At 45.3% G+C, this 27,655-nt stretch overlaps 1 protein-coding gene across 1 annotated transcript; it reads right to left on the bottom strand.

The window, feature by feature from the left end:
* Positions 1-9,035: 9,035 nt before the first annotated feature.
* Positions 9,036-27,281, bottom strand: LOC149342866 (steroid 17-alpha-hydroxylase/17,20 lyase-like). The gene is made up of 5 exons (XM_089545379.1): positions 26,870-27,281; positions 19,362-19,487; positions 18,299-18,403; positions 12,466-12,604; positions 9,036-11,047 (listed from the first exon to the last, which is right to left on the bottom strand). Exons 1-5 carry the CDS (start codon positions 27,084-27,086, stop codon positions 10,702-10,704), a joined length of 933 nt encoding a protein of 310 aa, XP_089401505.1. The 5' UTR covers positions 27,087-27,281; the 3' UTR covers positions 9,036-10,701.
* Between the last annotated feature and the right edge of the window lie 374 nt (positions 27,282-27,655).

Genomic DNA, 27,655 nt, shown 5'->3' with positions numbered 1-27,655 from the left:
AGGCACCAGACGCTGGCGTCCTCGGAGTGACCTTGTATGCCCGCCGACAGCCCATGAGCCAAGGCTTTCTCCCCTCTCAGCTTTCCTCCTTTCTTCATTACCCTCATTCTCCCGGCTCTTTTCTGTGGCGTATATATATATATATATATATATATATATATATATATATATATTGTTACGCCGCGTAGTGGCTGACTGAGTACTTGGATGAAGAAGAGGGAGGCGCGCGCGCAGACTGGTCTGGGCTCTGAGCCGTTTCCGGCAAGCAGTGTTCCGTCCGGCCTTCACCTGTATAAAACCCATTTCATCCGCTACATTATGTGTGCGTGCGTGTGCGTGCGTGCGTGCGTGCGTGCGTGTGTGCGTGTGTGTTCCAGGCCCCAAAGGCCGGCAAACAGGCCACGTGTATCACAGCGGCACGTATCAACGACCACTTGACTTGCCGTCGCCGTCGGTTCATTCCTTCAATCTAAACAATAGAGCACAAACACACATGTGTGCAACAGGTTTTTAGCGCCCTGTCACAAAGAGATAGCGCACACTGCCTGAGGGCAAAAGCCAGATGCGAGAATAATATTTCTTTTTAGCAGCTAAACGAGACGCGTCTGGAAGGCCAATCGGCAAACAGAATTAACCAAGAGGACAGTCATGCCAATGTTTTGGACCTTGCTATTAATTTGCTTTTCCTTCATTCTATTGCGCGTTATCGCGCTGGAAAGATTCTAGTCGGCAACTGTACACGATAGGAATATGTCTGTAAACTGTTAACGAATTTTAACTTAAGCTGGAAATGCAAAAAAGGAATGCAAGACATCCCTTCTATGCCGACACCTCGGTTTAGTTAATGAAGAATAAGCGTGTTTAAACTTTGGCGGCATTTACAGAAACTGAAGAACCCTGTCTCGAAAAATAGAAATTTCTAGTAGTCCTCTTCAAGATCCTAAAATATCGCAAATTCTTTAGAGGGGTATTTCTAGACGGCCTTTGCTTCAGCCCAAGAGGATGGTTTACCCGAGGCACAGTGTGCGTCGCAAACGCTGAAGATTGCGGTAACAGGGCGTGGCATTTCTTAAACACCTTCATCGAATACACGCTGGATAATCACTCATAGCTAACATTATTTTCAATATATTTCTCAAACTGGAAGCGGAATGTCTTCCTACAGATTGGCTCTGCGTGAAGTTATAAAACTTCAGCAGCTGGTTCACACGTATATCAGTCAATATCTTGAACTAGCGCATGCTGTAAATTATAGCGACGTATTGGAAATAATGCTTTTATAGGTTATTCAAAGGGCAAGTTTTCGTCGCCGAATATGCTTGTAAGCATGAAATGAATTGCAGGAAAGGCATAGCGCTATCTAGCAGGGCTGAATGAGTGTGGTAGCCGCACCATCTTTGATGGCTCAAAGATTATAGTAGGGCCCTAGGATGACGTGACTTGTTCCTGCCTTAGCCCGCTTCTGTTCTTCGAGATAAGCAGCGTGCATTGTCCCCTTAGCTTCTCGTGGGCTCTCTTAGAGAAGCCCCAGGAGTCTCTGCTGTGAGCTACTTTTCTTAGCTGGTAGCGCACTCTGCTTTCTTCACCGTTTATTCTGCTTTACGTGCCGCCTTGGTAAGTTCCTTCCGATTTTGCTTGCAGAGTATACAGTGGTCTGGTTATGCTAGTCGGTCAGTGCTGACTGGCACAATCATACCATTCGCATTAGTACTAGGGGCCAAAGGCCTGAAGTATAAAGCTTACCTTGTTTATTGGTTTAGTTGTCAAAGTTTTGCGAAACTAGAATTGCAAAAACTCGGCTAGTTGCTTTTTTTTATGAAGTTCTCTTATCCTCCTCATTCCATGAGTACCCAAATGGGTACCTCTGTTTCCAAACTCGCAAAGCAGTCCAAAATGAAATACTAGCGTTGAGACCCGTTTTACCCGTTTGGGTACCTTCCATTTTTCAATCTGTTCAAGAGATGGCGCTGTGTGTCTGAATGAGGCTGCCCCATATGCAGTCAAAGATGGCTTCCTCCAGCCCGCACGCACGTTTTCGTCCTCGTGGTAAGTAAAGTTTTCTTGCTTCGATCTGCAACGCTCTTTTTAAACTCTGTAGCTGTGAAAACTGTGATGACACACTAGGGGTTTTGCTGTGACATGTTTAGTACAAGTTTCGCAGAAAACATTGTTGCTACGTCTACTTTAAGATGTGGGTACCCAATTGGGTACTTGGGGACTTAGCCACGTTATTGTAATTTCCAGGCAAGTACCTTACAGATGAAGAAATCCAGGCTCTTTTAGAGGCTGATTTGTCAGATTGTGATGATCCGGAGTGGATCGACAACTCTGCACAAGGCTCAGACGAATCCGACGTCAAAAGCAGCAGCAGCTCTGACGACAGTGATGACGAAGTCGACCAGCCATCAACTACGCATTGCTTGTGGAAAACTAAAACGTAAGAGTATTTATTTCTTTATTACTTTTTGAACAGGCATATTCAATTCCCACAGATAGCATTCTTAATTTATATAAAATTGAAAAATATTTTGATCGAAATTTGTTCCCGTTTATTTTGTCCAGGTTCACCAGTGTGAACTTCGATGGAGTAGCAGAAGACATCAGTGAACAGGAACCAAAATCGCTTTACAGTTATTTTTCTGCGTACTTCCCAGAGGACTTTTGGAATGAATGTGCGGTTCAGACTAATCTCTATTCTGTTCAAGAAAGGGGAGGTCATTCCGTAAAGACAAATGCAAACGAGCTCCAGACCTTTGCAGGCATTCACATTTTAATGGGTGTCTTGAAGATTCCAAGAGTACGCATTTACTGGTCGCGACTGCTGAGTGTCGAGGTGATCACGAATGCGATGCAGCGTGATAGGTTCTTTGAGCTACGAAGCCACCTACACTTTTCTGATAGACTGTCTGTAACAGACAAAGAAAAAGCAGAAAACAGGCTTTTCCTGGTGAAGCCAATTACAGAGTTCTTCAGAAAAGCATGTCTACAGCTTCCCCGTTCTGCAGAGCTCTGCGTGGACGAGCAAATGATCCCGTTTACTGGCAGGTGACCAATGCGACAGTGTGTCCCGAGCAAACCAAACCCTGTTGGGTTGAAGAATTTTGTGTTGGCAGCGACTGATGGCTTAGTTTTGGACTTTACAATTTATGTCGGGAAAGGAACTGTTTCAGATGAAGACTTGAAGGAACTGGGCCTTGGAGGAGCAGTTGTGAAGCAACTGACTAACACAGTGAATCGAAATGACGTTACATTTCTCTTCACCGATAGGTACTTTACAGCAATTAAACTCGCTGACTTTTTGCTCAAGGAGAACATTTTCTCACGGGGACAGTCATGGCTAACCGCACCAATGGCCAGACAGCACGAATGCCAAATGACAGGTCTATGAAACGTGGAGATTCCTGCTGTAGAGTACGCAGTGAGGAAAAGCTTTGTCTTGTCAAATGGAAGGACAACAAATCAGTCATTTTGTTGTCATCTGCCTAGGGGACTGAGCCAGAAGGAAAATGTCGAAGGTGGTCGAAAGACGAAAAGAAGAGAATCGACGTTGCACAACCTGACATTGTTGCCAAGTACAATGAACACATGGGTGGTCCCAGGTAGCACACGACGGCGGGCCAATATTGGAAATCCACTGGCAAAGCGTGGCCCTAACTAGGCCCAGAGTTGCCAGTGAGCATCTGATATTGGTTGTGCCACTCCTTAGCACATCCAACAATGGCCCTGGTTGTCCGTCGCTTTACCAGTATTGGCTGAGCCCTCATTAGATCCTGGCTATCATGGGCCAGGTTAGCCAGGATTGCCGCACTGTTTGCCATTGCTGGCTGTGCTATCATCGAATCATGGCTATCATGGGCCATGTTAGCCAGTGTTGTTCCACTCTTTGCCAGAATTGGCTATGCCATTTCCGGGAGCTGGCTATATTGGCCTAGGATTACCACCGCTTATCCAGTGTTCAAAGTATACTGGCAAACGTTGGTAAACATTGTGTCATCCATTAAAATGGGTTCAAAATTAATTTTATTGTCGAGTACCATATCGGCAGTTCATAATTTTCGAATGCGCTAAAACATGCGAGTTCAAAGATTTGGTTTTATTTATTATTATATTTTAAGCGAACACTTTTGCAGTTTGTGAGCAAAGCTACCCATGATTCCTTTGGAAAAACTGCACTCTGGTTGCGCAGTGAGCAGCAATAATACGTTTAGAATTGCGATCGAAGTCCTGTTGATCAGAATTAACGTTCTGATTACACCCGAGACGCCTTCAACAAAAATTGTGAACAGGTGCCTTCAACAAAAATCAAATAAGTTTCATTTTATTAAATTTTTGGAATAAAAAATCACTTTTTTTTATTCGCTCTAGGAATTCACTGCCGCAGTGCGCAGCTGGTGTCTGCTTCAGGGAGATCGCGATACAAACGTAATAGATTAGCGCAAGTGCATTCGCTAAACCGAAATTGTGCTCAGTTTTGGCAACGTCCAGAAACGAAGCAGTCGCCTCGTAATTTTGATTTATGCGTTGCGCTCGTGAAATATTAGGCGGGTGCTTCATAAACGCACGCGGACACGTGCTAAGCGATTCCTACGCTTCCCTACGTCGTGCCCTGTGATTGCGCCTTTCCCGTGTTTTCTGATTTGCTATTTCCTTCCTTTTCTGCAAATCGTTGTGTTGGAAATTGTTGTTTTTGACCATTTTATTCTTCTGTTGCGTAATTTGCATTGGGGCAATATAGCTCTTGCTCACGTCCTTGCATATTTACTCGCAAGTTTTTTTTTTCTTTCGAACATGACCTTTATTGATGAAAACCGTCGAAAGTAGTTGCGAACCACAATTCAACATGCCTTTGTTTGTTTTTGCTTTTTTGCGCGAAACTTCCACACCAACAAACAATTTGAGGATTCTTCGACGACCACTGAATAAATGGACTGACAACTGGCGTTAGACGCATGTTAACCTAGCTTGTTTGGCGCATGTACGGTACATGAAACTATGAAAGAGCGCGCATTCTGCTTGGATATTTTTTTTGCTTTATATTTTTGTTATTATGTGGTAACATTTTAAGCTATCTTGAACTAACAGAAGCCACATCATACGGCCCCACAAAATACGCGAGTGTCTCAAGTCGTTTTGGCGAAATGCATCTTGAAGCTCCAAGTTTTTCACTTCAAAATTTTCAGGCTTTTGCTGCAGCTTTGTAGCAATACTTTGACGCTTCCGTGTTTCCCATCCACTTCTCTCTTGTAGATATTCCTTTCTGTACTGCCTGTGGCCATGTGACTCATTCTCCAAAAATTCCAAACCCTTTTCACGTGTTTTGGCCTCTTTCCCTTTCTCTTTCAAGTCTTCAAGTCCAATATCTCCCCACCTGTTCTCCCGGCCGTGCCCTTTTCCAGGTAGCGGGCTAACACCCCACCCCGCGAAGCGCTATTTTTTCTTTCTGGTTGTCACTTTCTCAAACCTGTTTTCCCTCGCGCGCAGCTACGCGCTTCGCTGTTCCTCCACCTCCCTGTCTCCACCTTTCAGCTCGAGGACTTTTCTCGGAACCGCAAAACCTGTGTAAAGAAAAATTCCTCTCTCCCCTCCAGCCAACCCCCCACCCCCCCACACCATCGTCTCCACTGCTCGTCTTGGAACCGCGCGACTCATCACAATAAGACATTCTTGACTGCACGGCGGAGCTCAACCACGTGCAAACCAACGCGACGAAAATGCATGCACACTCGAGCTAGCACCGTTCATAGTCTGCGCACGCGAAAAGCCACACTCATATATTAGGAGAGCTCCGACGCTGTTCGTACCGCCTGCAAGATCTTTTGTAAGTACTAAAACTCTTTTATCTTGATATACGTCTGGAAGTTAAAGTGGTTTTTGTAGTAAATGTTGCTTTGACTACATGCGCCTTTATTTTTTCGGCAGGAGAAGAGAGCGAGCCAAAAAGCACGAGGACGACTTCTGTGTACCCACTCTCATTGCGAAATGGCTTGCTTGACGTCGTGCGCAGTGGAATTGTGGCCGAATGGTGAGAATTTAATTTTTCGTCTTTGGTGAGATGAACTCACTAAAAATTCACTACTTTGGCTAACAGCGGGTTTGAACTCATATGAATTGAGATAGGATGCATTCGGGAATATGTCCTTTACCGCTTATGCACGACGGAAATCAGAACCGCTTAATTTTCCACTGCAGACTAGTTGGTAAGGATATGTGTAATACTTCCGTAGTGTTTCTTTTTGCCTTCTACTCTTGCAGACTCAATAGAAAATCCGCAATTACTGGTTAAAGCTTTTGCCCAAGTGCTCTCGCAATGAAAAAGGGCATTACTCTGGACTATCAGACTAGTATTTTTGTGTGGTTTTCAAGTTGCAGTTTCGAATCCAACTATAGCATGCATGCGAAGCAACTAAGGTAAAACAAAGGTGCCCTGAGTTCCTTGCGTTCAGCGTATTTCGTCAAAAGTCGCAAGCCGCATTTTTGACCCCATTAAATAAAACTAATCAAAAATGTTGTTTTGACGTCCATGTGGAAGAGACGCTACAACCTGTGCATATTTACTGGAATAAAAAATTACCTCGCAATTTAGAAACACAAGTTATGATATTAAAACAAAATAATACATTAATCTGTTTTCAATATCACATTAATTTCCTTATCTCGCATTGAACATATTTACTGGGAGTGCGACACGACGCATTAAACTAAATTAAACCATTTGGTGTAAGGGAAGTTTAGTAAATTAAATTCCACTTTGTGCAACTAATGTGGGGCTGGTTCTTAAGAATAAATTAAAAATTATCCTGTAAAATATGTTGCTAGTGTCTTCACGATTACTGTGTTTCACAAAATTCGGTGTTATCTTTGTTATGTTTGTTTTGTTCTGTGATGGCCATAATTCAACTTACCATGACATCATGCATCTCTTTGCAGGCTTGGCACTTCGTGAGGCCATCGTGCAAGAACTGGACGAGGAATTTGTTTGAATGCAGTCCAGCAGCCCCCTTGCAAGTGGAGTGCAACGATTACTTCGGATATGACTGATCAGTTCACTGGAGGACAGCTCCGTTGAGCGCTTTTTGGATGCCTTAGCCGTGCCGCAGCAGCTTGCCGAGATACTTTGTCCAACCTGATCGGCACTCACCAAACTTGAAAATAAATCGTTTTCCCACAGCCTCTGCCACCATGCTCTTGGGCCCCTTTTCTTTACTCCCCAGGGTGGCTGGTGGTAGCGCAAACCATCCTGTGTGCGCTAGAAGCGTGATTCTTGTAACTCAAAGCAATAAACGGGTCTTTTTTCTGGAATTCTTTCGCACCCTCATTTATGAATATTTGCTAGGTAGAATGTTATGTATGTACATCTATCCACAGTGCCGGTCATTGGCGAGAGGGTTAATTGCATGTGCCAGCGTTCGAAAGCTGGATGCCATTATTCGAAAGCTGGAAACCATTATTCGAAAGCTGGATGCCAATATTCGAAAGCTGGAAACCATTATTCGAAAGCTGGCTACCAATGTTTGAAACTTGGCTACCAATGTTTGAAAGTTGGATGCCAGTATGAGACCTTTGCTGGTCCATGCTGCAGAACGAACATCGGGACTGCGTTGGCCGCTTGATCGGCCGAGCGTTGGCCCAAAACTGGCATGAAAGTAAGGCCAATGTGTGAAGTGGTAGCGCTCGGCCCAAATGCCAGTGTAGGACCGATGTTCGTGCCAAGTTTTGCCAACACTTGCGCGACGTTCGGCCAATGTTGTTGTGCTGCCTGGGGTGTCGACCTGATGGACCGCTATGTGGCTTACTACCGAATCCAGGTGCGCAGCAAGAAGTGGACTGTGCGCGTTTTCACTCATTTCTTAGACTTGGCTTGCTGCAATAGTTGGGTGCAGTACATGAGGGACTGCGAAAATGCTATGGTTCCCAAAAAGGATCGGCTAGATTTACTGAACTTCAAAATTAACATAGCTAATGTACTGATAAAAGCAGACCTCTCTGATTCACGGGGGTCTCATCCAAATGCAGAAAGGGGTGAAGAAGCGACTGCACCAAAGAGAGCCAAGGTGATTCCCCTACCCCCAGAGGAGGTGCGCTACGACCAGACTGGACACTTCCCTGAACATGCTAACATGAAGTTCCAGATGAAGTGTCGCAACCCGCATTGCAGTGGCAAGTCGCGAGTAAACTGCAGAAAATGGGACGTGTTTCTTTGCCTTCTAAACAGAAACTGTTTTCTTGAGTTTCATACGCCCTAAGTCCCAGAGTACCCACTTGGGTACCAGCAAACAAACTACCTTCTGTTTGAATTTTTAACGCGCAACAATTTTGTTGCGTCGGTTTGCACTAATTTGTGTCCAATAAACAAGTTTTACAAAATGTTCACGAATTGTTGTCTCAGGACAGAGGAGGTTATAGTGGAACCAATCGCAAGAAGAAAATAGAAATAAAATCGGCCAAATACAAAAGAAAAGCACTAAACAGCGCTGACCGTCAGACAAACTTTATTAACGTACATCAAATTATATGAGCACAAGCCTTGCCGTGAGGCGTTACAGCCTACTCAAGATATACAAAACAATAGCTTTACAGGTCATGTAAGTTAAATCTGAAAACATTTGACCCTCAGAGTCGCATGCTGGGCTATGTTACTCATCATCCAGAGAGTTCGCTGATAAGGTTTGCCTCGCTAGTGTCAACTGTATTTTGTCCGTAAAGAAATTCCTGTTGTGAGGAACAGAAAGTTAGCCACTAGGACAAGTAACGATGGAAAGCCAGCAACAAAAAAGGTAGATAAATTTTCATTACGACCATCGAAATTAAAAACACTAGATCTTACAATCTGCGCGCAGCACACGCTACTTTTTAATGGCAGCATCTGCACCGTGCAAGTTTCACAGTTCAAAGCGTCAACATGCATGCAACAGCTAGCGCACGCCATTTGCGAAGAACCCCTGATGCAGCTGTTGCAGCAGTTCTCTCTTTCCTCTGCGCCAGAAGTGCGAAAAACTATGACAAAATTTAAAGATTTAAATTTAAACATTTAATGATTTAAAGAACAACTGCCTCGTCTAGCACACTTTCACAGCGGAGCTCTTGATCAGTATTTGGGCACGTGAGCGGCGTCGTCGTTCGCGTAGCACATCACGTGGCCATGCATACTGCAGTCACATGACACCACGTGACCATGACCTCCACGTAGCATGGCTAGTCACTTAGCATACTGTGATATCGCGCGACCGTGATCTCCTGAGGAAGTAATGACACGTGATCGGTGACGTCATCGATAGCGACGATTCGTTTGCACGAGCTCCGCACAGCTGTTGATGGAGTTCCTTCATTTCATGGCAGGCAGCTCAATCTTACATCACAGAGGCTTAAAAGCTGCGCTGGTCAAACGCATACTAGAAAGCGTAATCGTTTAAGCAGTTTTCTTTTTAACATGCCCAGGCTTTTGACTCCAGTGAATGGTTACCAGCCTATGTAAAGCCTGTGCACGATCTCAACCATGTTTCACTCTAGGAAAAGCACGCCTTTCGCCATTTATTTAAAAGCAAGTGTGGTCATGCGCCTTAATCTTGATCTCAATTCGTCCCGCATGAAACATATGTCCAAGAAAACAACAGCCTAAAATATATAGCATACACCAATCGAATGCCATCAATGCACCTGCAAGGCTACTTAGTTTTGCTTTTGCTATTTGGGATATCAGCTTTGGTTTTTGCTGCCTAGCATTTCTCTCATAGTACAGGTGATGCTTCTTTGGAATGCGGTGACACTGTGCTGAGAAATTTTAATGCCGCCGCTTTCCAATCACATGTGCGAAGGTTTGCGGATAGCTGTAACAACTAATATGCTATTTCTTGGCCGGTGATTTGTTGTTTTGCCAACGTAGTTGCGCTGGCGCACCACGAACCATGAACCAAACCGCATTCACGCGCGACCACTGTTTTGAATCTTGTCCAATTTCGTCAACAGTGCTTCTTCGAAAAGCACGATTCTCGATAAGTAATTCCGCGCGGAGATCTTTACCATCACGACTCGCCTGCTTTCAAACATATATTGATAAATTCTAAAAAAAATAGTACATATCAAACATTTTTCTTATAAACGATAATTAAAGATGTCTGGAAACCATAACAGCTTCTTTTAGTTATCCGGTTAACAGGCATCTCATATTTCTGGTTCATCCTTAATGTAGAACACTATTCTCATGCAATAAAAGGCGAGGTTGTGGGATTCTTTGAAATACTTTTAACACAAATCAGCCCCACACTCTTTGGACCTTACTGAGGCTGTTGGACGCAAGTAAATACACCCTCCTTACAACTGCTCTTTTTTGCTGCTGCAACACTATGTGTGAGATTATAACAGACTTAAGTTTGAAGGCTGAACAACCTGTTTTTCACTGGAGGCGCTGTAATAATAGTTCGTAAGGAAGGAATTAGCAGGCGACCGTTCAAAAGCAAGGATCTCCACATTTTCTCTTGTAGGCTTCCTCAATACTAGGCAATTAAATGCTGCACCAACGATGTAAGGGAGAATAAGAGCAGTTGGTTTTTTTTTTATTACTGGGGTGATATTTTGCCATACTCTGCAAGATGCGATCTTCAGCTCCCATATTTGCATCCTGCTCGGAATTTGACCCAGAGGATTTCGAATATTTTTGATGTTTGAAGCAAAGAAAACACTTCTAAGACACTAGGCAAGTATGGGTTAATTCCTGCGAGTAAGTACAATGTTCTGTTGTGTTGGAAAAAGGAACAAGCTGGAGTCGAACCCACTTAGGTCCACTTTCGAGGGACTCTCCGGCGCTCTGCAGTCTAGCCGCTGCAAGAGTCGCACGACGATGTAGAACATGTCGACGTGGGCGAGCTTCTCTCCGACACATGTCCTCTGTCCCATACCGAAGGTAAGCAGTGGAGGGACGTCTTGCCGAAGCTTCCCACTGGCCGGGTCCAAGAACCGCTCGGGCCGGAATTGGTCCGGTCTATCCCAGAGCTTGGGGTCATGGTTCACTCCGTAGACGTTGTACATTATGCCAGTGTTCTTTGGTAAGTCGTGATTCCATGCATGAAACGAATGCGTGGAAAACACAATATGCAAACGGCGTGAAGTGCGGGCCAAACAACTCCCAAAGTTCCCTTCGCGAGTCCGTTCGTTCAGAGCAGAATGGCAACCAACAATCGTACTGAACTCGGTATGCTCTAAGGTAAATTGAAGGGGCGCTTCAATTTCTTGCCTTATGGTCACTGTCGCACAGTAAAAATAGATGTTTTTTTTGTTTTACTCGATGCCTTTCCAGATGCCGTATGTTGGGAACCGGTATTAGTGACTGTAAATGGTCCTAGTGGTCGCTTTCACGCAACAACCCTAGCAGGCTGTCATGCCTTTGACAACAAAAACCTTATGAGGGACACTGACTCGCTATATAAGTGGTGAACGAGATTTAAGGACAGCTTGGTTGCTGATACAGTTGAAGGGTGGGTATGCCGCGATAGCGTAATGGGGCAGTTACCATGTATGCAGAATTGGTCATTCTCTACTTTACATTCTAGATCCCTAGGAGTCGGCACGGCCTCCTGGCGCAGTGGTGCCGCTGTTAAGCTATACGCCACTGCCCTGGGATGACAGGTACTGCCACCGGTGGGCCTTGTGCAACCCAGATTTCTCTTCTCGAGCGACAAATAACTAACTGCCACCTGCCATAGTTGGAAGTTTGCTCCCAGTCCAACAGGCAAATTGTGATGACGCCTGAAGCTCGCGTGGCCTAGGTGGATCGCCTGCCTCCTAAGTTGCTTCTCCAGGGATTTTTCGTGGATTTTTCGCTCATGGTAAACGACGCAGACGACGCGCACGACCCCGAAGGCGACGCCAGATTTTCTGCGAAATTAGCTTCTTAACGCTATCGGATAAATATTTTGCACTAATTCTTTGAGGTGTATCACATATTTAGGACAAAGCTCTAAGTGTGCGGAATTGTTGGAAGCTTTGAACATAAATTGCATTGCATTAGTTAGGAACCATTTCCTTACAACTTTTTGCTTGTACTGAACAATGACGACGCTTTGGACGAATTTAGCAAGAGCGATGCATCAAAGAAAAACTTGTAACTATACGCCTTTTTATGCTTGTCCTTATCCTTCATCAATATACAGATTGATCAATAATTCAACGGGGCAGAATTTCATTTGGCGCTCGTTTGTAATCTTTCACTATAAATGCTCTTTTTCTCACATCAAATTGCAATGCACTCTTCAGTTATTTCTTTGAGGTTATTTTGAGCAATTCCACACACCGCAGCCCGTCTCTTCACCTGTTTGGGGTTCATTTAGCTCCCATCAGCGAAGAACGTGTTGCCGAGACAACGACAAGTCGTCTTGTATAAACGTTGGCAAGGACCATGAGGCTTTCCCCTCCCTTGTTCACTTTGTGTGTGTCTTCACTCTTCGGTTCTTTTAAACAAAAGAGCGGGACGAGAGCTCACCAACTCTGGTGTTCGTTGTAGTGTTGTGGGGCACACCCATTGGAGTTATGGGGTAGGATCGAAGGGTCTCCAGTAAACAGACCACAGTGAAGGGAAGCTTCTCTCTGTCTCTGTATACAGGAGGAATGCTCCCTAGAAAAAAATACGCAAGAGCATTATCAGCGGAAAACAATCAACGCAGCAAAAACATTCGGGAAATTTAAATCTTAGCCCTCATGTGGTCAAGAAAATTTTAAAAATATGCGCCCCACTTAAACAGAGGAATGCATTGGACTGCGATGGAAAATCAAGGAGCTACGTAAGAGCCTCACAAAGTTCAACTGCAATTTTTGTTCATTAAGAGTTATCTTCGTTACTGTAACAAAATTATTCTTTTTTTTCTGCTGCTTTTTTCGATGCGACTACTTGTACTTGCATATATTTACGCATTTGGAGTCTTCGAATTGAGGTAGCTTAACACCGGGTAACCACTTCATTGTGAGGTAACACAATAAACGCAAAATATTTTGGGGTTATCCTGAAAAGCCCTAAGCGTGCTTAATGCAGACGAGATCTATTGAAAGCGTCTGCAAGAAAATGCATTAGGACCCATAGAAAAAATACCTCAGCAAGGTCGATTCTTAATCACAAAGCGCCTTTATTCCATTGTTCTGAGCAACATTTGATTACGTGTGTACATAAAGCGCAAAAATCGTCGCTAAAGGCACCATGCGCAGCACACCTGCGTGTGTTTGCGTGAAGCGACACAAACGCAGCGAACGATGTGCACGCAGAATGAATCGGAGTGGACACGTAAGCTGCGTCTTAGGGGTGTGACGCGATAGCCTTAATGGATCAGTGCCCATGTATGCCGAATTCGTCATTCTCCACTTTGCATTTATAGACCGCTGGGAGTCCCCACACCACTCTTGGGGCAGTGGTACAGCGCTTAAGCGATGTGCCACTGCCCTGCGATGGCAGGTGCTGCCACCGGTGGGGCTGGTGCGATTCACACTGCTCTTCCCAGCAACCTCTCGCGACCAATCATTAAATTAACTGCTACTTGCCATGGTGGTCACTTTTCTCACAATATAGTGGACAGGTTCTGATGAATCCAACGAGTCACGTGACCTATGGGTATCCCACCTAGGTTGCCTCTCGGATGAGTTTTCGCTCACAACGTGGACAATAGCGGTTTATCTGCAGAACGGAAATCTGCTCATCCAGCTAATGTATTCCCGTCGCCAATGGAGGCAGCATATATGTGACACCGACCCTATTTTTCGACCATGGCGATTGCTGGGTCCGAGCAGAATCTTTTGCCCCAGGTTAGCCTTAGGGTGGAAAACTTGGACCATCCTATCAAGGCCGATTATTCGCTCGACAACGCCAGATTTTCTGCACGCCGGGGCACTAACGCTAAGGCGCTGATATCTAACGAATACGAAAATCTTAATGCACGTAGTTTGTCACCCTTTTTAAAACTTGCACAACGGTTCGCTGTAAACCGTCTTACACGCATCCCGAAATCTTCTGACGTAGCAGAACGTAGAATATGTGCTGCCTGGTATACGTATATTAAAAAAAATGGACAGGCACTTGAGCTCTGCCTTAAAGGTATTATGTGAAAGCGTTAATGGGTCAATGACCATATGAGTGAAATTGGTGAATCTCTACTTAATAATAAAAGATCTCTTTAAGTCCTTATACGAGTCATCATACGTGGCTCGCCTGCCACATAGGTTGCTTCACTGTGTTTTTTTTGTGTGTGTAGTTTTTGCTCTCGGTCAACAACGCTGACTCTGATGCCGACAACAGACGCCGACGACGACACCTGCTTTTCTGCGACACATGCTCCTTAACGCTGTCGCGTTAAGCCCTCTTTATGTACCGGCTGCGCCTGCACGGCATCCTCATTATTTCTGCGGCCACAATCATTAGCGGCGGTTTCACCACATCCGGGCACGTTGACATGATGGAGAGGAACTCTTTGTTTGGTCGTCACGGCTGGTTAGCGGCGGGACCGGCGAAGAAAGAATCGACTGATGCGCCACATAGACGAGTAGCGCCGCGCGTGCGAGAAAGGGAGAAAGGGCCAGCTGACCGCGGCCGATGCGGAGACTCCCAGAGGAGGAGAGAAACGAGCCGACACACGCGTAAAGGGTATTAAACTGAACCGCAGAAGTCACGAGGGAGTAGGAGCTGCAGTTCGACTGTGTACGCAGTTCGCACTCGAGCAAATTCACTCAAGGAACTCCCGCATAATCAGAGACTTCGTATAATCAGAGGGAATTGTGCTGTCAGCCCTTCTGTCTCGGTGGACACCCGAACCGCACCGCAAGGATAGGGAGGAAGGTGGGAGTGCAAGAAGAAGGAGAGAAAGAGGTGCCGTAGTGGAGGTCTCCGGAATACTTTCGACCACCTGGGGATCTTCAACGTGCACTGACATCGCACAGCACACGGTCCACTTTGCGTTTCGCCACCATCGAAACGCGGCCGCCGCGGTCGGGTTCGAAACCGGATACTCCTGCTGGGTAGACAGGCGCCTTAACCACTGAGCCACAACAAAGGGTCCAGTAGAGCTTCACCATAGCTAAATTGTGACTTCACCAGTTAGAATGATGCATTTTAGCGCTGGCGAAACGGCCTGCGTATGCATAATATTTATTCCCAAGTCTCCGAAAAACATCACCGTGCTAGTTCTCATGCAGGTATCACGTTCGACATTCTGCAGACCTCTCTAATGTTCCGCAAAACGTAAAGCAATCTGGCAATGCTCTAAATACGCATAACATGTGCGCAAACTAATCTTTTCAAAAGGCCCATCCTAACGAAACATCGCTAGCTAAATGAAACGCATGTGGTTTCAAAGCTCCAGCAAGAACAAAATTGGCAGGATTGAACAGCGCACAGTGACCGGGAACGCAAGGGAAAAAACGACGAGACACCCGTTAGTGAGTCCAGAAAAAAGATAAGAATCTAACTTAGCATTTAAGGAAATTAGAACCTAACTTTTTACCTACCACGCAATTTAACCTATAGTTATATTCCTGGTTTCATAGGCATTGAGCTCTTTTTCTGTAAGCAGAAGTTGTGCAGTATATTTGCAAATGTAATTTGTGTACAATACACTCCTCCAAATGCAACTTAATAACGCTGTGATAACCTTGTGTAATCTTCTCGTACCGCGCCTTCTTGCAATAAAAGCCTGCTGCGGCTTGTGCTGCATTATTTAAAGGTAGAAGGCCGCCGCGGTGGCTCAGTGGTTACGGCTCTCGGTTGTTGACCCGAAAGTCGCGGGTTCGATCCCGGCCGCGGCGGCTTAATTTCGATGAAGGCGAAATTCTAGAGGCCCGTGTACTGTGTGATGTCAGTGCACGTTAAAGAAACCCAGGTGGCGAAATTTCCGGAGCCCTCCACTACGGCGTCCCTCATAGCCTGAGTTGCTTCGGGACGTTAAAGCCCCTTAAACCATTTGAAGGTAGAAGAGCGAATTCCAAGAGTAGGTGAAAGTAGGAGAAGGTGGCAGAGTGTCAGATGGGCTAATGCAGTCACAAAGTTTGCGAGGATAATGCGGCCTTAGCTGGCGCAGGAGAGAATTAATTGGAAGTTATTGGGACAAGTATTCGTACAGCATTGCAAGTAGTTCGGCTGATGATGATGATCATGAAGGTTTCTAGGAGCTTTTACGCGACCAAGAAAGTTTCGAAAATCCGCTGTGTAAGTCATTGGGCTAGTTGGTTAAGGCTCGTAGAAAAATTGTGCAGTACAATTGGAGTCGATTTCAAATCACTGGCAGTAAAGAACATCAAACTTCACCATTTCTTATAGCGCCTAATTGTGTCACACACTGCTCAAAGTCTTGCTTGACTTTTGAGCGAAGTAGGAACACAAATCTGACGGAATTTGTCCTGGAATGGTGAGGAAAATATTCTGAAGCTTCTTTCCCAGTACATTCTTGGTGCGTGTTTTGAACGGACAAATGGATCCCGGTTGGACTGATTGAACCTTTCAATCATAATTTTTTTTCCCATCGAAAACATTTTTCCGCCTGAAAAGTATATTCAGGCATCAAGAAAGATAATTTGCTAGTTTTGCAGTGCAATATACCATGCAATATACAGTGCGATATAAGTTTTCCTGTGCAATATATATAACTCTTGTAGTTACTGGTGGCAAATGCTGTCTTCACAAAAATGGCGGACGTGCTATCCCGCTTATTATTTCACAGAATATAATGCACTGCTTTTGCTATATGGCATAAAAATGATTTTATTTATGGACTGAAAGGGGCTAAATTCAATGAAAACAAAGGAATCACTGGTACGAGCAGCACGAACTAAAAAAAAAAAAATTCGCGTCGTGCACAAATGGTTACAAAACACCTTATATAGTTAAAGAGCAGTTGAGGACTGCCTAACGATATCGCTAAATCTTGACCAAACATCCTGAAGACTTTCTGTGGATGATTTTGCATTTGCTGGAATGCCCTGAGAGATCTTAGCAGGAAATTTGCCGTCAACTGGATGACGGAAACAAAATATCTGATCTAAAGCTTTCAAAGTACTGGCTCTTAGCACTCAAATGTTAAAAACATGTTTTCGGCACACTGTTTCGTGAGAACATCGGTAGCGCACTAAAGACTAAAAAATAAAAATACTCTTGTTTTCTGAACTTTACGTGGTCTTAAGCGGCCTAACTGGACAACCCTCTTGTTGGACAGCTGGTGTACACTGGAGCTTTAAGAGCATCTTTCCTGCGGCCCACCTTGAGCCCAGAAACACAAAGGGTGCATTCTGGGAAATCCCCGTCCTTCGTCAGTTTGAACAGCGCTTTTATTGCCCATCAAATGGACAAGCTAGTCAACCGTCATGATGCAACGATGTACCACGACAGCAGTGACCACACCGTGTCTCGCAGTTTAAGTCAACATGCACCTATTAGAATAGAGATATCAACGTTCTTAAAATTTAGCAACAAATGCGATTCCTGCACGCTTTGAAGAAAACAAACCTGCATCTCCTTATCTTATATTTTGTCGGGCTAGTTGCTTGCACCTGAGAATATCGTAAAAAGTATGAAACGATGTTTCACGCGCCTTATAAAGCAGACGTTAGGATATTATGCCTTCCACTGTGATGGCCTCGGAGCAGTGATTGAAGTGCGGAAAGTTTTCTTATTTTTCTATTACTGCGTTGTCCCGAGCATCCAATAGAAAAATACCAGAACGGGCTCTCCTCGGTTTAATTCGATAGAGTTACAGCTATCGTCTCTCCAATACCCCGCCGATGTCCGAAAAGCTATTCCCTGATTGCTAGAGACAGTGAGCACGCGATAGGTGTCAAGTAACCACCAAGGACCAATCAGATCACGCCGCCAAATCTTCTGATGCTGCTCATCGGATGCATAGAGCACCGCCATCAGTGTGTTCATAACTGTGTTCTGCAATGTTCCGCAGTTGACATATAATTAAAAGTGGTGTCCAAGAAAGCTGGCCTTGCGATAAAGCGGTCTGATAAGTCTGCGGCCCGTGAGGCGACTGCCGCTCTCCACCGGTCTTTACAGTTAATGATCGCTGTTTTTATGGGATCTAGCTCATTTTGCCCCGTTAGACTGGCCCAATCCCATGTCCAAGAGAGTCGTTGAGGCATTTAGACGCGGGCGTAGCGTAAGCTTCTCATTCCTCTATCATCCGCTTCCCGTCAATGGCAGGTGCAGTGCGTACACTGTACACTGTTTTACAAATTAATTTCAAACTGTGCCAAGGCGAGATTCTGCGCAACGTACGATATAGTGGATTTGAATGAACACTGCCGTGAAGAAATCGCACATGACGACTGTGCTTACCAATGTTGTCTTGAATTTCTTTCAGGATCCTTTCTTTAATCTTCGGCTCCTTCGTTATCTGAATAAAGAGCCACTGGAGTTCTCCAGCCGAAGTGATAGTGGCGGCTACGACAAAGAATAAGTAAAGATAAGGTTACGAACAGCATTATAAATTTCAAATTTTGCTGTACAACACTACATCAGCTATCCCCCGTATACAAAAAAAACCAATCTCTAGATCAAAAGATTAACGTAAATTCTGCGTGTGTAACCCTTCGATAGTAGTGGCGTGCACTGAGAAAAAAACAATCTCCAGATCAAAAGATTCACACAATTTCTGAGTGTGTAACTGACGACTAGTACTGGTGTGCACTGAGACTATAACGCTTCTGGGCACGCATTAGCATGCATGAACTTTCAGGTACAGCAGATAATGTGTCTGTTGCTCCTGCAGTGAAAGTTTATCATATTTGGGCGTGTTTCGTGGGCTTTGATCGCACGTTTCCTTATCACTTCTCACATCTACGAGCCTTTTGTTTCACACAGTTCAGAAAAGGATTCCAAACAGTGCAGCCCGGCCCGCAATGTGCAGGAAAGCTACCAGCGTTGAAAGCATCATGTTCCACCATTTCTGAGCAATGCTGGCAAAGGACACTGCGGAGGAGGCTTCGCTCGTCCGCAGACCTTTTCAAATGTTGTTGGGGGCGGAAACAAGAAACATATGCAATTAAAAGACAGAGAACTGTCACTTGACGCCGGAATTTTGCAAGAACACCGATATGTTTGCAATTCAAGGCCCTGCGCGCATTTTTATAAACTTTTTTTATCATCATTGCTCTTAAAAAACAGGCGTCACAATACTTGTATAGTGGATTGTCTAAAAGCTACGACTGCGTTTAGTTCCAATAGAACGATGTTTCGTCTCTCGCCGGATCAGTGATTAACGTGTTTACGAAGGCATTTTTATAGCGAGGTTTTGGTTTACACCACAGGGCACGCCGCTCTGAATTGACGCAAAATAAACGGTGCCAACTGATCAAAGCAAAATCGCTGGCCTGTGGCCAGACAGGCGCAGAATACTTACCACCAAATATGTTTAGAACGACCATAACCATTTTGTCCTGAGTTAAGTATTCAGCGTCGCCTTTTTCTTCACGTATAGCCTCTTCATGAGCGGCAATCATGGCATGGCTGAAGTTTTCTGTCTTTCCTGCGAATACAAATTACTCTGCGTTTAAACCAGCGATTAACCGCAAATTGGAGCTGGACTTTCCGGTATTTGTTTTTCGAGACTTCGGAGGGCTTTTTTCAGTGTTTGCTTGAGAACGCCATTAGGTTTTCTTGGGCAAATATCATTTTCTACGAATGAATTACCGGTTGTATACCGGTGAAATACCGGTGTGCTGTAAAAAGTCGCTTATAGGCCCATCCTGGCCTTTTTGTCAGCCTGAGCATTTGATCAACAAGCAATCAATGCACAAATGGTCATGTTTATTCGTCGCAGAAGAAATTGTTGTCATTATTGAAAAGAGTGATGGAATGATAAAACAAAAACTCAAGTGAAAGTTGGCTGCAAAAAGGTAGGTTTTCGTAAATATTTTTGTTGGGTTTTTGCGTTGGGTTGGCCAAGAGGACGGGGCACAGTGGCGGAACTATCACTTCACTGTAGGGGTACCCAGACGCGTCAGTGCCCTTAAATGTCAGGAAGAAACGTACTCATCCAAGTAAGTACCCTAGGCAGGTGATCGCAGTGAACAGCACTACGCAAGCAGACGACGTTTGCCAAGTAGGTTGAGCTGCCCGGTCTGCACGTATTGAAGGAATACCTAAATACCTAAAAACTAATTACTTCGTTGCTTAATCTACCGCCTTCCCACAGTTCCCTCATCTTCCGTACTTCATTACTTTTCCCCTTTGACTGAGCGTAACTCCTACTCAGTAGCCTGCTATGTGTGGCGTGTATGTCATAGATACTGATCATTTGGGTCAAAAGGAATTTTGAAACTTAATTCGGCATACGTGTATAGTTTTTTTCGTTCGCTTTAACCGAAAAGTCCAATTCCTGGTTATAGAACACTGTATACTGATATGTATCTAAAAATGGCGTACAGAAAAACACAGGGATAACAGGCAGGACAAGAGCGCTCTAGCAACTGATGAGCTTTCGAAGAAACACCTCTCACTCGGTGAGCATGCGCCAGGAAATTCAGCACGTGTCAACAACATAAAAAAATGAATAAAAACAAAGTAGCTGTTCGATAGACATACGGACTAAACCCAGAAGAAAAAAAAATGAAGTGAATCTCTCCAAACAGGCCTTCGAGGTGATACTTCACATGCGCAGGGTGTCACACAACCTAAAGAAGGTAGCCCAGAAGGCTGGTGTTCGTCTCATGTTTACAGCTCCGCATAAGCTTTCCAAGCTGTGCAGGCTTGTTGCCGAAGGGCACTCGAAGAATACTTCCTGTGCGATCAACCACTAGACTAAGTTTGTTCCTTGTGCGACATGTGTCGTGTGTTGCATTCCCCTTAGCTGCGGCCGGATTTGCGTGGGCCAGACAGGGAAATGTGTGAACGAAAGGTTGTGCGGCCACACTGCATCGCTAAGGACGGGTCATGGTTCGAACCTTCCTCTGCACTGCAAAAAATGCAAGGACTGCTAGGGCGGCTGTCTGCCCAACTTGGGTGCGACAAGCATCATCGAGCGCGGAAGAAAAAGAGTGGATAGAGAGATATTGGAGGCCTCGAACATACTCGCCGCAGGTAAAGACTTGTGTGTCAGTTCCACTTCGGTGTTTTTGTTGGAAAAAGAACCTAAGTTCCTTGGTTTCTGATAGCAGAAGTGGTAGCACTTTCATGCAGTTTTCGCCTTTCAAATGTGCTGATTATGGGCTTCGGTCACCGCAGGGATTTAGGTCTTCACTTCACTTCACTTTGTTACATTAAAGACCCCCAGAGGGGGTATAACACAAGGGGTGGGCACAGATAGAATCAAACTTTATGTACAAAGATGTTATTCGTTAAATATGGCAGTTATACGATTCGAAAATGAGGATGGACAGGTGGTTGCAGGGACGTCGTGTGGAAGGCCGTTCAAATCTTTGGCTGAGCGAGGAAAGAATGATGCAGCAAACGTTGTGGTACGAGTCTGTGGACGCGAAACTTGCATGGGATGACCAAGGCGGAGTGCAATGCATGCTGGAGGGCTAATGTAGGGTGGAATACGCAATGAGCTGTAAGAAAACGTATGAAATAAGCACATACTGGCGATATTACGCGATATTACGACGACAAGCTTGGTTTGTTCGGCTTAACTCTGCTTTTAAAGATGATATGCTGATGTCATATGAATAACATGAATGAATGAATCTAGTGGCTCGGTTCTGTACCGATTATAGTGACGTTAACAAATAGATTTAGTTAGGGCTCAAAATGCGGGATGCATATTCTAGTTTTGTTCGAACGAGGGGCTTTGTAGGCAACAAGCCTAACGTCTGGTGGTGCAAGGCACAAATGACGTTTCAAGAAACCAAGGGTTAGTGAAATCTGCATTCCAGGTAAGATCTTGGCTAAAGGTTACACCGAAGTATTTATAGAAATTGGTCAATTCTACTTCGACGCCAGAGTTTGAGTACGGGAACAAAAGGGGCTTGCGTTTGCGTTGAAATGGCACGTGTTTGCATTTATTGGGGTTAAGCTCCATTAGCCATTGGCTGCACCAGTCTTCTATACAGGTTAGGTCGTTTTGGAGTGCTAGCTGATCGGATGGGTTATTAATTGTGCGCTAGACGGCGCAATCATCGGCAAACGTGCGGATGTTAGAGGAAGCATGCATGGGTAAATCGTATATATATATATAAAAAAGAGAAGGGGACCAAGCACTGAACCTTGAGGAACACCTGATATTACTGGGAATGAATTAGAGGATTGGTTATTAACATAGACAAACTGAGAGCGACCTGCTAAAAAAAATGGCTGAGGCTTAACTTGGTTAACCCTGGTCAGATGCGAAGCATATTGATGGCTAGGCTTGGTAATACATGGCTTTCCTTGGTTGAATACTTGGTCATTTTAATACAACCACTAGAAGCCTTCGTCGTGGGGGAAGACAACGGCATGGCTACAGCGGAACGCCGACTAACCCCGAGACGCGCGTTGGGTGGGCGCCTGGATTGCCACGGAAGCTGCGTCCGCCTGCCCAGTGGAGCGAGCGTTTCACCTACACCGAGTGTGAACGCGCGTTCGAAATGCGCGGGAATGCCGCTCGAGGACATTCCGGTGTCTGTGCGATGGCATCGTTCTCCCTCTCCCAGCGCGTGACGGCGATCTGTCGTGACGTCATGTGTCACGTGGAATGTCACGTGGTGTGTCGTCGCTGAACCACGTGGTCTGCACGGCGTGAAACCACAGCGACGGCGCGAGGTGGACCCTCATCTTCCTCTGTCGTGACGTCATGTGTCACTTGGTGTGACGTCACTGTACCACGTGGTGTGCACGGCGCATAACCACGGCGAAGGGCTGTAGTGTACCTCTAGTAATATGCTTCGCATAAAATTGTTTTAGTCACTGTAATACATTAGGGTGCAAATCGAACAAGGAAAGTTTTAGTAGTAAGCGTTTGTGAGGTACCTTGTCAAAGGCTTCAGCAAAGTCCAGAAAGATTGTACCGGTTTGAAGGTTACAATCAAGATTTATATGCACATCATAACGAAAATGGCTAAATGTGTTTCGCTGGAGAAACCCTTACGAAATCCATGCTGAGATTGATGGAAGAAATGGTTCGAGTCAAGAAAATGCATTATTTGCGAAAAAATTACCTGCTCCATAACTTTGCATGGCACAGTACTCAAAGAGATGGGACGGTAATTAAGGGGTGGTTCTTTGCTACCTGATTTGAACACCCCAATGACGTTTCCCATTTTCAAATCACTGGGTATGTTACCTGAGTGAAGTGATTGCGCGAACAATAAAGGAAAGTATGCTGCAGAGACATGCCGGGTATTCTTTAAGAGCTTCGAGGTTATTTTATCGATACCTGCTGAGAATGATGTCTTAATGTTTTCGATAATACAGGCGATTCCATGTGCAGAAAGTGTGGGTAAACGCATTGGAGATATTAGATATGCAGTTGTATTAGGTAGTGACGTGTCAGTATCTTCAGTGAAAACAGATGCGAATGCTGTGTTAATTATGGTTGGTTGGATTATGGGGTTTAACGTCCCAAAGCGACTAAGGCTATGAGAGACGCCGTAGTGGAGGGCTCCGGAAATTTCGATCACCTGGGGTTCTTTAACGTGCACTGACATCGCACAGTACACGGGCCTCTAGAGTTTTCTCCTTCGCTGTGTTAAATATGTTCGCGCATAAAACATCTCTGGCCTCTTGTCCTAGTGCGTTAGTAAGAGTGATAGTGCGTGTCTGCTGGTGGCTTAGTCCTTGCCAGAATTTTCGCGGATTGTTGATTAAGATCTTTGGCAGATCTACGGATTGGAAGTACACGGGCTCAGCCTCGCAATACTTATTCCAAGCGCATGCGCTTGGGTTGAGTTTTGCTGCTCGAAATAACCGTTTTCTTTTGTTTCGAACGTTTTTAATGACTTCGAGAACCATGGCTTATGACGACTGGCACAAAATGTTATGGTGGGGATAAATTCAGACGTAAGTTCTAATATTTTGTTTTCAACGTTTGCCAGTTGTTTTGAACAGATCGGTCGTGAAAGCCTGTTTCGAAAATGATTAAAAAGATTGTGCAGTTGGTTGTTGATGGCCACGTAATTACCTCTATCATACAAGCGGATCATTTTTTGATACGTTTGGCTCAATTCGGTGGCAAAGGTGAAGGTTGCATGTAAAACTTTGGGATCGCTAATTTCGCGGAGGTAAGTAAGGGATGATAAACTTTCAGGGTGATTTGTCAACATCAAATCTAGAATGTTAAAAGATTCATGTGTAACGCGTGTTGGTTCCGTTACTAATTGGTTGAGGTTAAAATTGAGACAGCCCCGTCGCGGTGGCTCAGTGGTTATGGTGCTCGGCTGCTGACCCGAAAGACGCGGGTTCGATCCCGGCCACGGAGGCTGAATTTCGATGAAAGCGAAATTCTAGAGGCCCGTGTACTGTGCGATGTCAGAGCACGTTAAAGAACCTCAGGTGGTCGAAATTTCCGGAGCCCTTCACTACGGCGTCCCTCATAGCCTGAGTCGCTTTGGGACGTTAAACCCCAGTAAACCAAACCAAACCAGAACTTCAGAATCGGTGATGTCATTTGTTAGCCATGTTTCAGTTAGTATAAGTATATTGCTTGCGGATGAGGAAACAAGAATAGAAACATGCTCGCGCTTGGGAATAAAACTGCGTATGTTTGTGAAGATAATGTAAAAAAATGGCTGAGGCTTAACTCGGTTAACCCTGGTCAGATGCGAAGCATACTGATGGCTAGGCTTGGTAATACATTGCTTTCCTTGGTTGAATACTTGGTCATTTTAATACAACCACTAGAAGCCTTAGTCGTGGGGGAAGACAACGGCATGGCTACAGCGGAACGCCGACTAACCCCGAGACGCGCGTTGGGTGGGCGCCTGGATTGCCATGGAAGCCGTGTCCGCCTGCCCGGTGGAGCGAGCGTTTCACCTACACCGAGTGTGAACGCGCGTTTGAAATGCGCGGGAATGCCGCTCGAGGACATTCCGGTGTCTGTGCGATGGCATCGTTCTCCCTCTCTCAGCGCGTGACGGCGATCTGTCGTGACGTCATGTGTCACGTGGTATGTCACGTGGTGTGTCGTCACTGTACCACGTGGTCTGCACGGCGTGCAACCACAGCGCCGGCGCGAGGTGGACCCTCATCTTCCTCTGTCGTGACCTCATGTGTCACGTGGTATGTCACGTGGTGTGACGTCACTGTACCACATGGTGTGCACGGCGTGTAACCACGGCGAAGGGCTGTAGTGTACCTCTGTCTTCCTCTGTCGTGACGTCATGTGTCACGTGGTATGTCACGTGGTGTGACGTCACTGTACCACGTGGAGTGCACGGCGTGTAACCACGGCGAAGGGCTGTAGTGTACCTCTGTCTTCCTCTGTCGTGACGTCACTGTACCACGTGGTGTGCACGGCGCATAACCACGGCGAAGGGCTGTAGTGTACCTCCGTCTTCCTCTGTCGTGACGTCATGTGTCACGTGGTGTGACGTCACGGTACCACGTGGTGTGCACGGCGCATAACCACGGCGAAGGGCTGAAGTGTACCTCCGTCTTCCTCTGCTGTGACGTCATGTGTCATGTGGAATGTCACCTGGTGTGACGTCACTGTACCACGTGATGTGCACGGCGCGTAACCACGGCGAAGGGCTGTAGTGTACCTCTAGTAATATGTTTCGCATAAAAAAAGATTTGGGAACTTATCTCGAGGACTATTGAATGGACGTACGGTTGCATTATGACGAGCCGATTGCTATGCGATTTCTTGCACCGCCTGTGAGGATTCGTCGAATGCATAACGCTTCGAACCAATATGCAGCGTTTTTAGCGCAATGAAAATGCTGTTTTTTTGCTTCGGGGGAATGCAACGAGCTGTTTCCGTGCGGCACGAACCCGGCGTGAAAAGTCCTTGCCAATGCTCTTGTTGGTACCCTTTAGCATAGTGCTTTGGAAAGAATTAACTTTTTGGTTTCAAAGGAGGTGAAATTAACTATTATTGGGCGAAGATGTTCGGTTGAGTGGCGTCCAAGACGGTGAGCACGCTCTATTTCTTTGGGATCAATTGTTAACTTGAGGGTCTCATAACAGTGGCGGATGACTGTTTCTTCGGATTGGGCATACGTTTCTGATGGATTGTCATCTGTGATGCTGAAGAAAATTAAGTTGCTTCGTCGTGAACTGTTCTCGGCATCCGCTATGCGGGCATCTATTTCAGAAATCTGACTGGTTACTTCTGTAGTATTAGCGCTTATTGTGTCTAGGTCAGTGCGTAGGGCTGCTGTGTCTTTATGGAGCGTTTCAAGGTCAGCCAGTCATCTTACTTATGTCGGCAATAGTTTTTTCGGTAGATGTGAGCTAGTTCCTGAGTCCCTGAACCTCACTAATTAGCTGAGACTGACCGGCAGAAAGATTTTCCAGTTCTTCGAGAACTATGTCTGGACCTGGGTTTGTTTCAACATCTCTGGCCAACAATAGCAGAGAACGAATTACATTCGCACACTCATCAGCAACAGAAAGGCAGCACCGTGGGCTCGGCTTAATTCTTGTCCTAAATATATATATATATATATATATATATATATATTGCTCTGGGTTCAGTCCGCATGTCTATCGTACAGCTACGTCATGTTTTTATTCCGCTTTTTATATTGTTGACGCGTGCTGAATTTCCTGGCGCATGCTCACCGAGTGATGTTTTTTCGACCACGCTTTAGTTTCTAGTGCGCTCCTGTCCTGTTCGTTCTTCCTTTGTTTTTCGGTGTTTTTCTGTGCGCCACATTTAGACTTTTAGATGGATCGTTACCAACTAGCCCAATTTTCTGCTTTACTGAACTGTCTACTGATATAATGGTACAATGTTCTCGAAGAGTGAATGCTCAGACTTCTCCTGCATACCTGGCACATAAGTGGCTTCAGCCTTGCTGAATAGCCTCTCGAATATTTCCCAAGACTCGCGAAACAAAGCCTCTATCTTCTTTTCTCGTCCGCGGTAGAGGATACCCAGCCAGGGCGCGATGTCGCTAGGCAAGCCGTCGGGGGACACTTCGTTGAACTCATGGTCGATGTCTTCCAGGCGCCTGATCTTTTTGCTCTCTTCGTCTAGCCTGCGCATGAAAGTCAAATGCGTCGTGGTGCTCTCTTTTACAAGGCCGCGTCTCTTTCACACGGCGAATTGTGCAGCAGCTCTGCTTAGTCTATTATAGTACATCTCAGGACTTCCGTGCAACACTATGCAAGTTAGCGACCTTGTCAACCAACTAGGAAGCTGCTGAGATCTTAAATGTGTTCCTACGCGCCCCTATGTTTTCTGGTCGTCTGCTCACGGCGTATCTACAAACGATCCACTTTTCAAAGAAAAGCTGTGTGAGGAAATGAGGGCAAAATATCCCTGTCTGCGAATTGTAAGGATATCCCACGAACGTTAGTGCGACAGCAGGCTCGCCCCTTACAAATTTTTTTGGACTATCTATAGACTGTCTACAGACTTCTGTCCATAAAGTCTATAGAATATCTATAGAGAAATCCTAGAGACAAGTCTATGGGCAATACAGACGCTATAGACAGTCTGTAGACAAGCTATAGATTTGTGGTCATACAATGTCAATAGACGTTTGTCTATAGATGGACTGTAGACTATGATTAGACAAAAAGAATTATGTATAGGAAGGCAATAGAGTCGAT

The sequence above is a fragment of the Amblyomma mixtum genome, chromosome 5 (genome assembly GCF_055824585.1).
Source record: "Amblyomma mixtum isolate Tamu chromosome 5, ASM5582458v1, whole genome shotgun sequence".
Lineage (NCBI taxonomy): Eukaryota > Metazoa > Arthropoda > Arachnida > Ixodida > Ixodidae > Amblyomma > Amblyomma mixtum.
Note: the sequence above shows the minus strand (reverse complement) of the source record. Positions and strands in the feature narration are given on the sequence as shown.